This window comes from Pelecanus crispus, chromosome 9 (genome assembly GCF_030463565.1).
Source record: "Pelecanus crispus isolate bPelCri1 chromosome 9, bPelCri1.pri, whole genome shotgun sequence".
Lineage (NCBI taxonomy): Eukaryota > Metazoa > Chordata > Aves > Pelecaniformes > Pelecanidae > Pelecanus > Pelecanus crispus.
The window spans coordinates 30956347-30970030 of NC_134651.1; the positions used below are offsets into that span (position 1 = coordinate 30956347).

General features: G+C 56.0%; 1 protein-coding gene across 1 annotated transcript; it reads right to left on the reverse strand.

Annotated features, from left to right (window-relative positions):
* Window positions 1-346: 346 nt before the first annotated feature.
* Window positions 347-7468, reverse strand: ANO7 (anoctamin 7). The gene is given in 22 exon segments (XM_009479296.2): window positions 347-442; window positions 557-676; window positions 773-877; window positions 879-903; window positions 1383-1525; window positions 1943-2148; window positions 2403-2554; window positions 2693-2792; window positions 2928-2980; window positions 3387-3498; window positions 4014-4116; window positions 4208-4306; window positions 4600-4732; window positions 4821-4969; window positions 5266-5359; window positions 5592-5682; window positions 6032-6197; window positions 6288-6398; window positions 6702-6759; window positions 6876-6949; window positions 6952-7014; window positions 7373-7468. Coding segments are annotated over 22 exon segments (2349 nt in total).
* Between the last annotated feature and the right edge of the window lie 6216 nt (window positions 7469-13684).

Below are 13684 nucleotides of genomic sequence, written 5' to 3' on the forward strand. Positions count from 1 at the left end.
GTGGTTGCACTGACCAGCTGTGCGGCTGCTGTGGGCAGGCGCTGCCCTGCACTAGCCGAGCACAGCCCAGGGACACAGCATGGCCAGCCTCTAATTTGCTCTGTGCTAGGTCATTTACGCAGCAGTGGAGTTACCTTGCGGTAACACCAATGAGCTTGGACAAACACCCAGAGCCAGCTGTGTCCCTCCCCAACTTTAGCAATAGCTGTCCCCAAATGCCTGTGTGCCAGCTGGGCAGGGAAGACACGCTTGCTGCCCTGCAGCTCCAGGCTGGCCCAAGGAGGAGCAGGTTGGCAGCCCTTCTGTCCCGGCACAGTGCCGTGAGCTGCAGGGCACACTGCGGTGCTCAGCTGCTGGCAAACTGCTCAGTTTCCCAGTCCCTGCCTGCAGCCAGACCTGTGACGCTGGTGTTGCTTCTTGTCTCCCGTCTCTCCAGAAGGACCTGAACCACAGAAAAAGGGAGCCAGTGTTTGCACTAGTAAGAGCTGCCACAGCTCCTTAGAGGGCTGCCTTCTTGCTTGCCTGAGCCCCTGCACAACTTTAAAGCAAAAAAGGCTTTAAAGGAGGAGGCCGAGGAGCTGCCACAGCCCACGTTGTTCTCAGCCAGGGCCTCCTGGGCCAGGTACCATTCACGCTTCATCTTGACCTCCATGGACTCAGGAGTGTCAGGTACCAGCTACGCAATCACACATTCGCTAAAAACACGTGCTGGAAGTGATCAGGGACACACGGGTTGGCTGAGGTGGCAGGTCCTCACCCCCTGCCCTAGCACAGTGCCCTGGGGCACCCTGCAGGGCTCAGCAGCTGGTACCTCAAACATGATGATGAAGGCCAAGCGTATGGCCAGCAGCTGCCAGTAAGTCAAGATCAAGTTGCCATTCCTGATCCCTAAACGCTCTGTATCTATGGGAGCAAAGTGCAGCTGTTAACTGCCTCTGTCTGCTTCACAGCAGACATCACTGTTGTGCATTGCTGCAGGAGCTCTCTGATCGCAGCTCCCAGCCCGGCATGCTAGAGCGCAGCAAAACCAGCCCTTGGCCAGCCTCTGCTGGGACCCAGCCAGCTGCAGGTAGCCTGGCCCCGGGGGACTTCTTTTGCAAAAGCGCCTCCCTCCATGACTGAGTAGCTTTTGCTCCAGCCCGGGGTCAGGCTGGGCAAGCAATCCCCCCCACATTAACCCATGCATGGGCACATTTGACACATGCTCAGCCCTGGGATGAGTGAGGGCCCCAAGGACCTCAGGAAAGTCGGTGGACAACCTGGACCCGGCTAAAGGCCGCTGTGCTAAACAAAACATTTGCTGTGGTGGTGGCAGACAAAAGCAAATCCAAGCCTAAGCAAACAAGGAGAGGAGCCAGACAAGGTGGGATGGGGGCTCCCACCTGCATGTGGTGTTGCTCTGCAGGACAAAGTCTCACGGTGTGTATGCCAAGGTGAAGTTTGCATAGCCACACAGACTGCTGTCATGGATGTATTCATAGTACACACAGGGCAGGAAATCGGAGGTGAAGGCGATGAGGAAGGCCTGGGAGCAGGGGAGATGTGTTGCAGCAGGTCCTGCAGCCGGGTGACACTGCAGCCCCACTGGCAAGACCTCCTCCATGCCCTGTGCTTCTGAGGTGGCTTTCCGCCTCTCCTTGCCCTCAGTCTGACAAACCAAACACGAATGCCACTCGGTCTTAGACAGCAGCTTGCTGGTCATGGCTCTGTGTCCTGCTCTCACCCCTCAGTTAAACCCAAGCAGGTCTGCATGCCCCAGAGGGTGATGACTTCCTATTGCCCATGGTTGGAACTGCACCTTCTGCAAAGGTGGCTGCCTTCTGCAAAGGCACTGCAGCTCCCCTCATCACTCAGCATCCTGCAGTGGCCAAACGAGCTTTTCTCCCTAATTCCCCTACGCCACTTGCAGCCCCCTCACCACCTGCCTGCCTGCCCAGCGTACATTGCTGATGACGGCCAGGTGAGTGATGGCCTCCAGGATGGAGAACCAGATGCCAATGCCCTGTGCCCGCTCAGCCATGGGCCGCTGGTGGATACAGACAAACTTGTGGGCATCCAGGCGGATCTCTACCCAGTTGTTGAGCAGAGCGAAGAGGGGTGCCAGGGGACAGGCTGCCACAAAGATCGTGATGAAGCCTAACTGCAGGACTGGGAGGAAGAAGAGGAGGAGGACGAGCAGGGAGGGACAGGCTGAGAGGCGGCAGCGGCAGCTGTGGCATCTCCCAGCCTTATCCCGCGGGGGGCAGGAAAGCCCTTCTCCCTCCAGCACCTGCAGGCTGCTTGGGGCAAAAGCTCCCATGGCTGGTCCCTTCCTCTGGGGAGCTCCTGCAGCTCCTGCCTCTCCCCACTGTCTATCTCTCTCCTAGTGCTTCAGCCCTCCCCACCCCAAGACCAGTCCCTACCCATCTCCAGGTACTCATCAAACAGCCCCTCGAACATCAGCAGCTGGTGGTCCATCACCCAGGGCACCTGCTCCACCAGGACTGACTCCCCCTCTTCACCCATCTTCTTAGTGGAGAGGAGCTTGTTTTTGTGCCACCAGCACTTCAGTTTCCTGGGGAGACAAGAGGGGCCGTGTCCCCCAGTGCAGCCAGCCAGCACCACTCAACACCCCCTCGGCAGAGCCCTGAAGCCCCTGTGCTGTGCAGGCTCAGGGGTACACAATGGCCCTGGTGAGCCACAGCATACTCATGGGATGGCCACCTCCTGCACATTGTTGATGATCTGCTTCCCCACCATGATGACCAGAAGCTCCTGTGCCAGCTCAATGAAGCACCCGCCTGAGCTGCATTGCGGGGAGAGAGGAGCCCTCAGCCTGCCGGGTCCAGCACACAGGGCTGGGAGGACCCTGAGCATGGGAAAGTGTCCCCGCAGCATGCACCGGCTGGGGTAGCAGGCATGGAGTCTCTCCCACCCAGCACTCACGTCCTCATTGTGGATCCCCAGAAAGCTCAGGTAATTCCCAGGGTAGCCAACGAACCTGTGGGAGCTGCGGCAGAGCCGCAAGCAGAGACCCCAGGTGCTGAACCCAGGAATACGTCCAGAGTGGCCCCAGGGAAGGAAGGGCTTTTTCTGGTCCACCCAGAGCCCTCTTCTCCCTCACCAAGGGGGACAAAAGGGCTGGCAGTGGTTGCCTCTGATGGAGGGAGTCCCCCAGTCCCAGACTGGGACCAGCTGCACCAGTTAGCCCACAGCAGGCTGGCACTGCCCTCATTCCCAGGTGTCCCATGGCCCTGTGAGGGCTCCCACTCTCTGGTGGGACTGTCCCTGCCCCCACTGCAGTGCTTCTTGCCCCTGATGGCAGCAGCACTCCCCAGCAACAAAGCCTGGAGGCCGCAGGGGCTGCAGGAGATGGGGAAGACCCCTGCTCCCTGAAAAGGCTTTACTTGCCCTTGAAGAAGGCGATGTAAATGGGAAATGAGTAGAAGGTGACAAACTGGAAGATGAACACTTTGAAAGTGAAGGCATTCTCATACTTGGTCTGGGCGTGGTGCATCTCTGCCAGGGGGAAGCACAGGGACATGGCCCTACACCACTCCAGAATGCTCTTCCACATCATCATGGAAGTCACTCTGCATCGCTTGAATCTAACCAATCCCCCGCAGCCTGGGGTCCCCAAACCTGCTGCGGTACCCATGAAGGCACCTGCCACTCATCCAGAGCCTGGAGACACCCATCTCCTTTGCACCAAAAAAGAATCTTCCTCCGCTCAGTACAAACAGGCTTTGTGTCTCATTAAATACAACAAAAATATCCCACATGCTTTTCTCCCCCAGACCTCAAAAGTCAGCTCAAAAGTCAGCTCAAAAGTCAGTCACTTTTCACTGAAGGTCTTATTTTCCCAGCTCTCCTCTCCTCCATAAGCTGTCGTCCTCCTGAGTGTCAGCCAGCGTTCCCTCCGGGGCTGCGGATGAAGCTCACAACCCAGCAGCAAGCTCACTGGGTTTGGTGCTCTGCCATTACTGACCACTCCCTCCATCACTGTCTGGCTTGCAGGACCCTCACCAGCTTACCCCACTTGGTAAGGAAATGAGCCAGGGAAATACAGATCTTGGAGAGGATGAGGATGAAGTTGAGGTTCACCACTGAGCCGGTGATGCTGGTGATGCGGGATGCCTACAGGGAGAAGCAACACACAGAGCACAGAGGATGGCAAGCAAGCCCAGAAAGCGAAGCAGGTCCAGGGGTGGCTCTGGCCACCTCTTACCGAAGCCACAAACCAGAAGTACCCTGAGCTGGAGAGGAGAATGGCGACCATTGCCCAGTAGAGGATAATGGAGACCATGAACATCACCACGATGGCAATCTGCAAGCACAGCATATGAGGTATGAGCAGCTTGTGATGGGAAGGAAAACTCCACCATTAACCCAGAGCACTATGAGTCCCAGGGGAGTTCCGGGGTGGGCAGCTGAGCCTGGGCACAGTGGGGTGCAGGCTGAGTTAGCAGACAGCCACAGGTTCCACCATAGGCCAGGGACACGTGTGTTCATCCCCAGCTTAACCCATGCTCTCTTACCCCAAACTGATCCCATCCCACCATGTCCCATTGCCCCGGGACAGATGATGGGCAGATGCTGCTCCAGCCTCCACAATCTTACCATCATTATAATGACCATCAAGCCAGCCAAAATCCAGTGGAGGTGGCTGTGCTTGGGGAAATACGGCTCCTCCACACCTGTTATAGGGTTTATTATTGTCATGGGAGCTGTGGCCATGAACTGGGGCCCACGGCTGCTCCTGGGAAAGAGGGGGAAAGGCATTAGGGGTGCCCTGTGGCTTTGTTCCATGCGGTTTTGGGAGGTGCTGCAGAGGGCCAGACACCACCTCGATGTCCTCAAACTCAGGGCAGTCCCAGTGGTGAGCCAGGGATGCATTGGTCTGCTTCCAGAACTCCAGGAACAGCACTGCCCACAGGGACATGAAGATGCTGAAGAAGATGGTCCCACCATGGTCAAAGAGCTGTCCTGCCTGTGGGCAAAGCAGGTCTGAGGGACAGGCAGGAGACCAGGCAAGGCAGCAGGGGCTGCCCTCTCCACAGCTGCGAGTGCCAGGCCCTTGGTGTCCTCAAGCCATGGGGCAGGCAGGGAGGGAAGGTGGAAGGGGCCACCTGGGAGGCTTCGCTGGGGAGGGAGGGGTGGGAAGATGGGTGGGAGAGGAAACACTGGGGCAGCAGGGGCCGGGTGGGGAGGCGGACTGGGATGACATGGGCTAACATTGGGATGGAGATCTCGACCCGGGCCCTGAGCTGCCCTCCAGGACCTCACCAAGAACATACTGCAGATTTTAGAGAGCTGCCAGTAGGGACAGGTCTTGCAGAGGGGACACATCCAGTACTCTTTGCTCATGCAGATCTCCTGCCTACTAGCAAGGAAGGAGCAGTCAGCAGCCTGCTGGGACTCAGCCTTTCCCATGGCTCCCCGTTGGACCATTCACGGGCACTTTTGTACCGAGTGCTGTGGCTAAGCCCCAGCAGCCAGTCAGCACCAGCACATCAGGATGCAGGGACACCCCTGCCCTCCTCCCTGCCACCCTGGGCACGAAGGGAGCACGGCCCAGGGGAAGGTGTGAGCAGGGAAGTCAGGGCACTTACAAAGGTACGTCTTTGAACATCAGGAAAACGCCCACAATGAACACCACTGTCCCCACCATTGTGGCAGGCAAGAGCCATCCTGTATAGAAGCCTGATGACAGCGGGGACAGAGACCGTGAGTCCTGCAGGCCTCCAACCACTGAGGACTACACATGCCTAAGCCCAGCATAGCACGAGCCTAAAACCATGCGTGGTTTGGAGGACATGAGCACAGACCTGGGGCTGCAAACTACCCCTCAGGCTCTGGCTAGTCCTTTTAGGACACATGGGGCACAGCTCATGGTGCCACCACTCTTGAAATTGAGAGCATCCTGGGGCAAAGCTGCATCCACATCCTGGGGCAGCCAGGAGCTGCCACCTGCTGCCAGCAGCCCCTTACTCCATGCCATGAGGCTGTTCCCTGGGTGAGCTGAGGGCTGCTCTGGACCGGCAGGACTCACCCAGCTAGGCGAAGTAGAAAGCAACCTCCTCCCCAAAGTACTTGCGGACGTGATCCAGTGGCTGGTACTTGTTCCACTTCCCCCAGCTGGCCCAGTACTGGAAGAGGACTTGGCACTGTCTGAGGCTGCCAGCGGCCAGTTCCTCCGGCCGGAGCTTGTAGGGACCCTGCAGGGAGAGGCAGGGGGTGGGCGAGGGGCTGGCCAGGGGTGTGGGGCCAGCAGCAGCATGGCTCCCTGCAGGATGGCGATGTCTTGCCTCATGCAGAGGGAAGGCAGCTGTGAAGACATTCTCGCTCAGCAGCCAGTCCACCCCCACCTTCTACTCCTTGGAGTGGCTGTACTGTGTCATGGCCAGGATCTCATAGAGCTGTGGGGGCAATGCCAGCAGGGGTGAGGGGGATGCAGCCATCCCCTGCAATGGGGAGAGAGGTCCCCACCATAAGTCAGCTTTTTGGCTACCAGCTCCAAGCCTTATTCCCAGATGCTGGAGGAAGGTTTCCACCCAAGCCTTTTAATCCCCTCTGGAGTTATTAGCAGACAGTGACCCAGTCTGGGACCTTTGAGACCGTGACAACACATGACACATGACAACACACCTACTCACAGCACTCAAGACCCTGCAGCCCACCCGGGATCAGGGAAGAGAGGCCACGGTATCCCTGGTGCTCACAATTTGGTGCCGCTGGGTGGTGGAGAGGAAGGTGTCCTGCTCATCATTCCCCAGGAACCTGGAAGGGCACAGAGGAGCAGCTTAGCAGAGCCTGGTGCTCTGCAGAGGGTGTGGCACCATCCCCGCAGTGCCTGCCGGCTGGGGGCCACCTCCCAACCCTCCTGGGGCGCTCACCAGTGCAGCTTGTTGGCCTTGAAGGGGCAGGTGTAGTAGTCCAGTGGCAGGTTGGAAACCTCCTGGGCCCCCAATTGTTGCAGATGCCTAGCCGCTGCAGCACACTGGCCGACCAGTTGGAGGTCTGTCTGGGCAGCGCCTGTATGGGCAGTGGAAATATCTCAGGAAGAGGGAACGGGAGCAGGACAGCAGCCAAGCCAGGGGGAAATAGTGCCTGGGCTGTGCTGAATGAGAGAGCCTGTTCTTCAAGGGCCAGAGAAAGAGGGGATGGGGCGCTGGAGGAGAAATTCAGAAAGGGAATGAGGTGGGATCCCATAACCATGCATGGGACAAGACCGATGACTGGGAACTGCCGGGTCTACCAGAAAGCAAGGAAGATGCAAACCCCATCAGAGACCCAGCAAGCAGCTGTACCCCACTACCCAGTGTGGGGTACCCAGGAGTGCTGAGGGCACTGTCCCCTGACTTCAGGGAGCTCAGGCACTGCAGCCCCTCACCTGCAGTGGCACATGGAGCTGGAGCTCCTTGGCGTAGCAGCAGACCACGCTCCAGGGTGTGCTCAGCAGCAGGTAATGCACCACCTTCTTCTCCATGTGGGTCATGTGCTGCTGGGTGAAGGGGACCCCAGCAGACATAAGGCTGCTGGCACTAGTACAGGTCCCTGTGGGAGGCACTAGGGTGACTCCACACTGGTGTGGATCAGCCTGGCAGAGCTGACCCAGTGGAGAAGAGCACAAGCACATCCCACCCCACGCTCCAGCTCAGCTGCCCACAAGCCCAGGCACCCCTCCCATGCAAGGGTCCCCACAGCATGGCATCCCTCCTCCCGATTCACAGAGCAAGGCTGCGGTTATCACAGAGGGGTAGAAATTTGAGGTGAGGTCCCCAGGTACCTTTTCCATGAGGATCCTAGTAGCATGAAGCTTGTCCAGAAACTTCTTCTGCCAGGTCCCGTGGATGGTAGAAGATCTCTCCTGCAAGCCCCTGTTCTTCCTGCTGCCCACTCAGCTCCCAGGGGACGGTTTCCCACGCCAGGACAAAGTCTGCAGCAAAGAAACAGAGTTCATGTCCACCCCATGGCCAGAAGGGCAGCAGATCCCAGAGCCATCCCCATCCTGCGTGTCCTGCAGGACTCGGTGCTCTCATGGGGCTGGGTGTTGTCTTGTAAGTAAAACCAGGAGTTGAGGGGAGGACACACTTGTTCTGGAAGGGACTGTCTGCCACCTCACTTGGGTGTTTCTAGCACGGGAGACAGGAAGCTAGAAGCACCTATTAACATGAGTTGAGGACCACAGCAATCTTGCAGAAGGGAAAGTCTTGAGCACCTGAGCAGGGCAGTGCCTGCCAGGGCTTGCAGGAGGTCTGATGCCCTCTGGATGTACTGTACAGACCAGCCACAGTCAGCAGGACCTGCTGCCATCAGCTCCAGCTGTGGAGCCCTGGTGCTTTCCCCATCCTCCTCAACCCAGCAAACTCCATCCAGCCCCAGCCTTCTCGGCAACATAGAAAGGAACTGACCCCAAAGACCAGCCTTTCTCCCTCACCTATCCTTGTACAGCCATTGCTGAAGACATTGGCTATGCTCTTCTGGCCCAGGGCTGTGTCACTGGGCTGGAAGTAAAGCATATGGGGCAATGAGAGCAGCGATTCTGCAGGCAGCTTGATTGTGAGGGGGACAGGCTGCTGCCACCCACCTGGGGGATTTCAATGGCCTCCTCACTCAGACTGCCGTAGTGAGCAGCTCTGCTGTCCTGCCCCACCAGGCTGCAGTGGGGATCATCCATGGTCCTCCTCTGCTGCATGTCAAACCTTCATGCCCCTTCCTCCTGGTGCTGAGAAGCAGACCCAGGCAATTACGGACACCCCACACCCTCATCACCTCTCCCAGTGGTGCCAGAGCCCCAGTGTTGGTGATGTGGCCGGCCTCGTGCCCTTTTCTGCCAGCCCCTCAGCTCCTGCCCACATATGGTGAGACCTGGGACCCAGCCCTGCCTACCATCAGGAATGCTTCCAGGTGGAAAACAAGGAAACATGAATGGTCAGAGGTCTTATGCAGCGTCGTCCCTTCACACCAGCACCTAGACCCCCTCCCAGTGCTCCTCTCCACCACCTCAGCCAAAGACACAGTGGGGACCTGCCCCCGCCCTTGCATTTTTTCTCAATGGTCAGCTCTGTCACTGTGGGGAAGGACTTTCCACCACCCTCCCCACAGGGCGACCCAGCTCAAAGGCACATCTACCAGCACAGGTGACCCACTGATGAAGAAGCCAGGGACACTGTCTCCACCAGGGTCCAGTCCATGTCCAATCACTCCACATCCAAAAGATGTGGCAAACCAAGCTCCCCAAGCTCTCAGTTTTGGAACTGGAAACACCTTAAGAAGCCAAGATAGGAGACAGGAACCTCACACGATGGCTGACACCAGCTCAGACACACAGGAGTTGAATAATGAGCCAGAAAGATGCCTTCTGCAGAGGTGGGGGAACCAGGCGGGTGTCACAGCAGCATGAGCCAGGCAGGGAGGACACTGCACCTGAAGCAAAAAGAAGTTGTTCTTCTCTTCCAGTGCATCCTCCACCTAAAAAAGGAGCCCAGGAACCTCTGTGTGTCTTTCATTAACATATCATGTTATCATGAAGACCGTTACTGATCAGGGCAAGAGCTGCTGGTTCAGTTTTGTCCTCCTTGAGTCAGATATTTGTGTTTTAGCTGACTTGGTGGTTGCACTCCAAAGATGCCGGATAAACGATAAAAAAAGACTTGCCAAGAGTGAGGACTACATGTCAGCCAGGGAAACAAGTAAGAGAGGAGGTTAAATGCATTCCCATTTCCCCAGACCTTTATGGGGGGCTGGCCTGGTTCATTACCACCATCACATGATATGCCCAGAGCCATGGCCTTTTGCACTGTGGCTCGGAGTGCATTGCTAAACAACGAGAAAATGGAGTTGGTCTTCCTAATGATATCATGTTGCTCCTCCAAAACGGTGTGGCTCTTCATTGTTATTTTCAAGAAGAAATGCCAGACATTCTCAGTTTCTCAAATCACCATGTGCCTCTGGCCAAAAGCAAGGTGGGCAAAACATCCCTTTGCAGAAGTCATTGACAACCTGCACCAGCAGAGCTCTTCTGATACAAGAGCTTCTTCTGGGCATCAGTGGAGCAGGAGGAAGACATCTGCTAACTTGACCTAAAAGCATTAGAAACCCATTCCTCAAAGCAAGGAAGTCATGGGAACAGGCTGGGCTTCTTGCTCCTGCAGTAAGGGCTAGTTAGTGTGGAGCATGCTCTGTCCACGAAGAGATGTAAAGGTGCCATGAAGAGCCCGAGCTTCTGAATGTTGCACCTCCCAAAATGTTCCCAGCTGTGTTCCTCAGAAAGGCCAAGTCTCTCCTGGGAAGGTGGCCCTGTGACCATACTGTGACAACCCACCAGGCACCTGGTGAACTGCACAGGGCAGCCAGCAGGAGACCCATACAACAAGATGAAGACGTGCATGGGATCGCAGTGAACATGAAGTCAGTCATGCTGGGAGGACATGCTGGGGGCCTGGAAAACCAGGAAAGTGCTTGGGAATTGGGGCAGAGCCCTGCTGAGCTGGGCAGAGGCACAGGTGCCAACCTCCACCCAATTCCCTTCCAGCATCTCAGTCCATGGGGCATCTTGAGCCAACCCCCTCTAAACTTCCACACCTTGGGCCAAATTCTAGCTTCATTTACACCCTTTGCAACTCTTACCAAGTCAAAGGGGTTGCTAGTCAGCACCGAGTTTAGCTTGGTCCTGTGACCTTTCAAAGGTCAGACTAGCTGGGAGGGCTGGGGTGGTACGTGCCAAGCACAGAATCTCCCTGAGGAAACACACCCATGTCCTGTAAAGCTCTGGGCTGATCCACCCCCTAAAAAGCCTCTGTCACACCCAGAAGTCCTTCTGATGTCTGGAGCACATGGGCACGCATCTCTGCTGAGCAAGTGACTCCAGACCTAACTCTCCAGCTCCTTCAGGTATCTGGTCATAACTCTCAGCAGACGGTGATAAAAACCTCAGCTGATCCCTGCAACAGCCTAAGGAATAGGCACATTTGAGCCTTGCTTTAGAGTTGTTGCGGGGAGAGCACCGCAGGGAAGCAGTGGCAAGGCCAGGCACTGACCGGGAAGCCAGATGAAGGCACAGGGGGCTGCCGCATCCTGCCCCACTCCTGTAGCTCCCTGTGAGATCCTGGCCCCAGTGGGACCCCAAACCTGCAGCTTTTCTACCATACCTGCTGTCAGGGCCCCTGCCCTGCTTATTCCTCCCACAGTGCAGGATCCAAGTGCTGGCACGGCACAGGGCAAAGGAGTCCTCCCGCCCCACCACCATTCTTCACCTGCTTCTCCTTGCGTGGGGAGAGAGCGGGAAGTGCCACCCCGTTGCTCTAAGCCAGCAGTTGATGGCTGCTTCCTGTCTTGGGAAACGCCAGGCTCCCTGAGTAAGAGGGACAGAGCTTGGGGGGAGGAGGAGGAGGAGGGGAGAACAGGTTTGCAAGCACCTTCCTTATTTGCAAGCACCTTCCTCGGAGCAGCCTGGAGCAGGCCCTGCCTTTGAGCCGGAGGTGGGGACCTGAATGGCCCTGAACAAACAGGGTTCAGTTCAGCTCAGGGCTGTGTGTGCAACAAGCCACAGAGAGGCAGTGAGGGGCAGCAGGTTCCCCCCTGCACCCTGGAGGGTCCAGTGCCTGGCCAAGGCACAAAGATTTGGGGGCACCAGGGAAACTTTAAGCACCATGCTCATCTCACACCCACAAGAGAAATGTTTCTGCTGTTTTTTGCAACTTTGGGGAGGGAAGAGGAAAAACCCAGCTCTGTTTTGCCTCCCAGGTGCTGCCAAACAAGGGGCATGCCACCAGCCAGCAGACCAGGGGACATCATGGGTGTGCAGTGATAATGGCCACTAGGCAGCCAAGATGCTGCTTTTACAGTTCCCAGGGTGAGCTCATGGAGCTGTGGGGGGCTCAAAGCAACTCATTCCACCAAACACACACACCTGTGGCAGGACAAGGTGAATCAGCCCAGTTCAGCAGCATGGTGGGGTGCAGCTCCCTCCAGCCAAGCCCAGCATCACCCCACCACCTCCAGCAGCTTCTGTGGCATCACACCCCGTGGCAGAGCTGCACTGGATGAGCAAAACAACACAGCCCGCAAAGGGAAAGTCCAAAACCTTCCACAGGGCCACACTGTCCTGCTTAATACTGCCAGTCTCCTGCCAAGGAAGAAGGAATTCACCCCACTCTTTCAAAGACTCAAATCCATGTCAGATCAGAATGAATAAAAGTACCACCAAGAGCAAATTTTTGAACACCCCTGCCATTTTTTCTTGTTATAGCTCTCTATAGTTTGGCAGGGCAGCAGGATGGAACGCAGCCCTGCTGGGCAGTGGCCCAACAAAACCTTTGAGGCTGATGTGCAGTGACCAGCACATCTCCTGCTAACACCAACACCCCATCACTATTGGCTCTGGTCCAATCCCTAACAGAGGGAAGGGATCTGCTTCCTTAAAAAAAAAGCCAGAATTTGCACGTTTTTGCCAGAGAACTTGCAAACCTGCACATCCCTTGAACACCTTTCATATTTAAAATACATGTTGCATTGCTACGTTCTTCTGCAAGCGCTATGGACCACACTGGAAATGTCTCCCAGGTACCTCACAGGTTCACTGAACAGAAAGTTCCTAAAGGCTTGCACACACGGAAATCTCCCCCGCCCCCACTGCAGACCCGCTCACTCAATCCTTCTCCCAGCCAGCACAGATTGAAACAGCCCCACCGGCCCAGCCTGGGCAGTGGCTGTTCCCCTGGACTGATGACACAACTGTTAGACAAACACAGCAGTAGATGGCAAGTGCTTCCAGGGAGGTTTTCCAGCTACTGGAGGTATGAAGTTCAATTTCCCAGATCAAACATGGGTGTGGAGGGATGGCAATGCCACATTGCCGTATTTAGTGGAAGCAGGACATGATTCATGGTTTCCTCCGTGCAAACACCGTCTGTAACAAAGTGCCACCAAACCCTTACCTTCCTGACCAGTAGCATTAATATATTTAAGTTGTATTAATGCTGAATACATTGGCCACAGAACAGTCCTGACTAATTCCTACATACTGCAAGAGGCTGTATTTGCAAAGTGCTTAAGCACTCCTATCACAAATAAAGCCTGCTCCAGCAGGCTCTGACAGCTTGAAGATGACAACTGTCACTCAGCAGAGATCAAATAACTAATGACAGACAGATATACAGCAGTGAAACAAGCAGCAGCTTTCACTACACCACAGTAATCTTGCTGTCTTCTCCCACATCAGTACAAAGTCCATTCGAGCCCCTTATAAAAAGAGCTATGTCTTACTCCTCTCCAGATTCATGCTGCCAAAACTGCAGTCCAAGCGTGTGGCACTCCAGGCAGGTGGACTTTATCATGAGTTTCTACCAGGGGACCTCGACAGCATTTGTAAGATGAAGGACATGTTTGAAGTCATACTAAACCAAAGTCTCCCTCTAGAGTAGGTCCACTCATTTTCAACAAAAAATAGAATGTCCACTGAGTCAGCTTCACTTCATGTAGTGGAGCTGTTCAATATGACCATCAAAGAGCTGCAGGCCGCAGGCCACAGGCCACATCCAGCACTCCCCCATTCTGGAAGGGATCTGGAAGCGGCGTCAGCTTCAGCCCAGGAAGGAGGAGCAACACACTTCCGCATCTGCTGTACTGTCTGACAAATCCTGGGAAATCAGGAGGCAAATGAAGCCACAACCACCAATAAAGAACCTGTAAGTGTGGACTA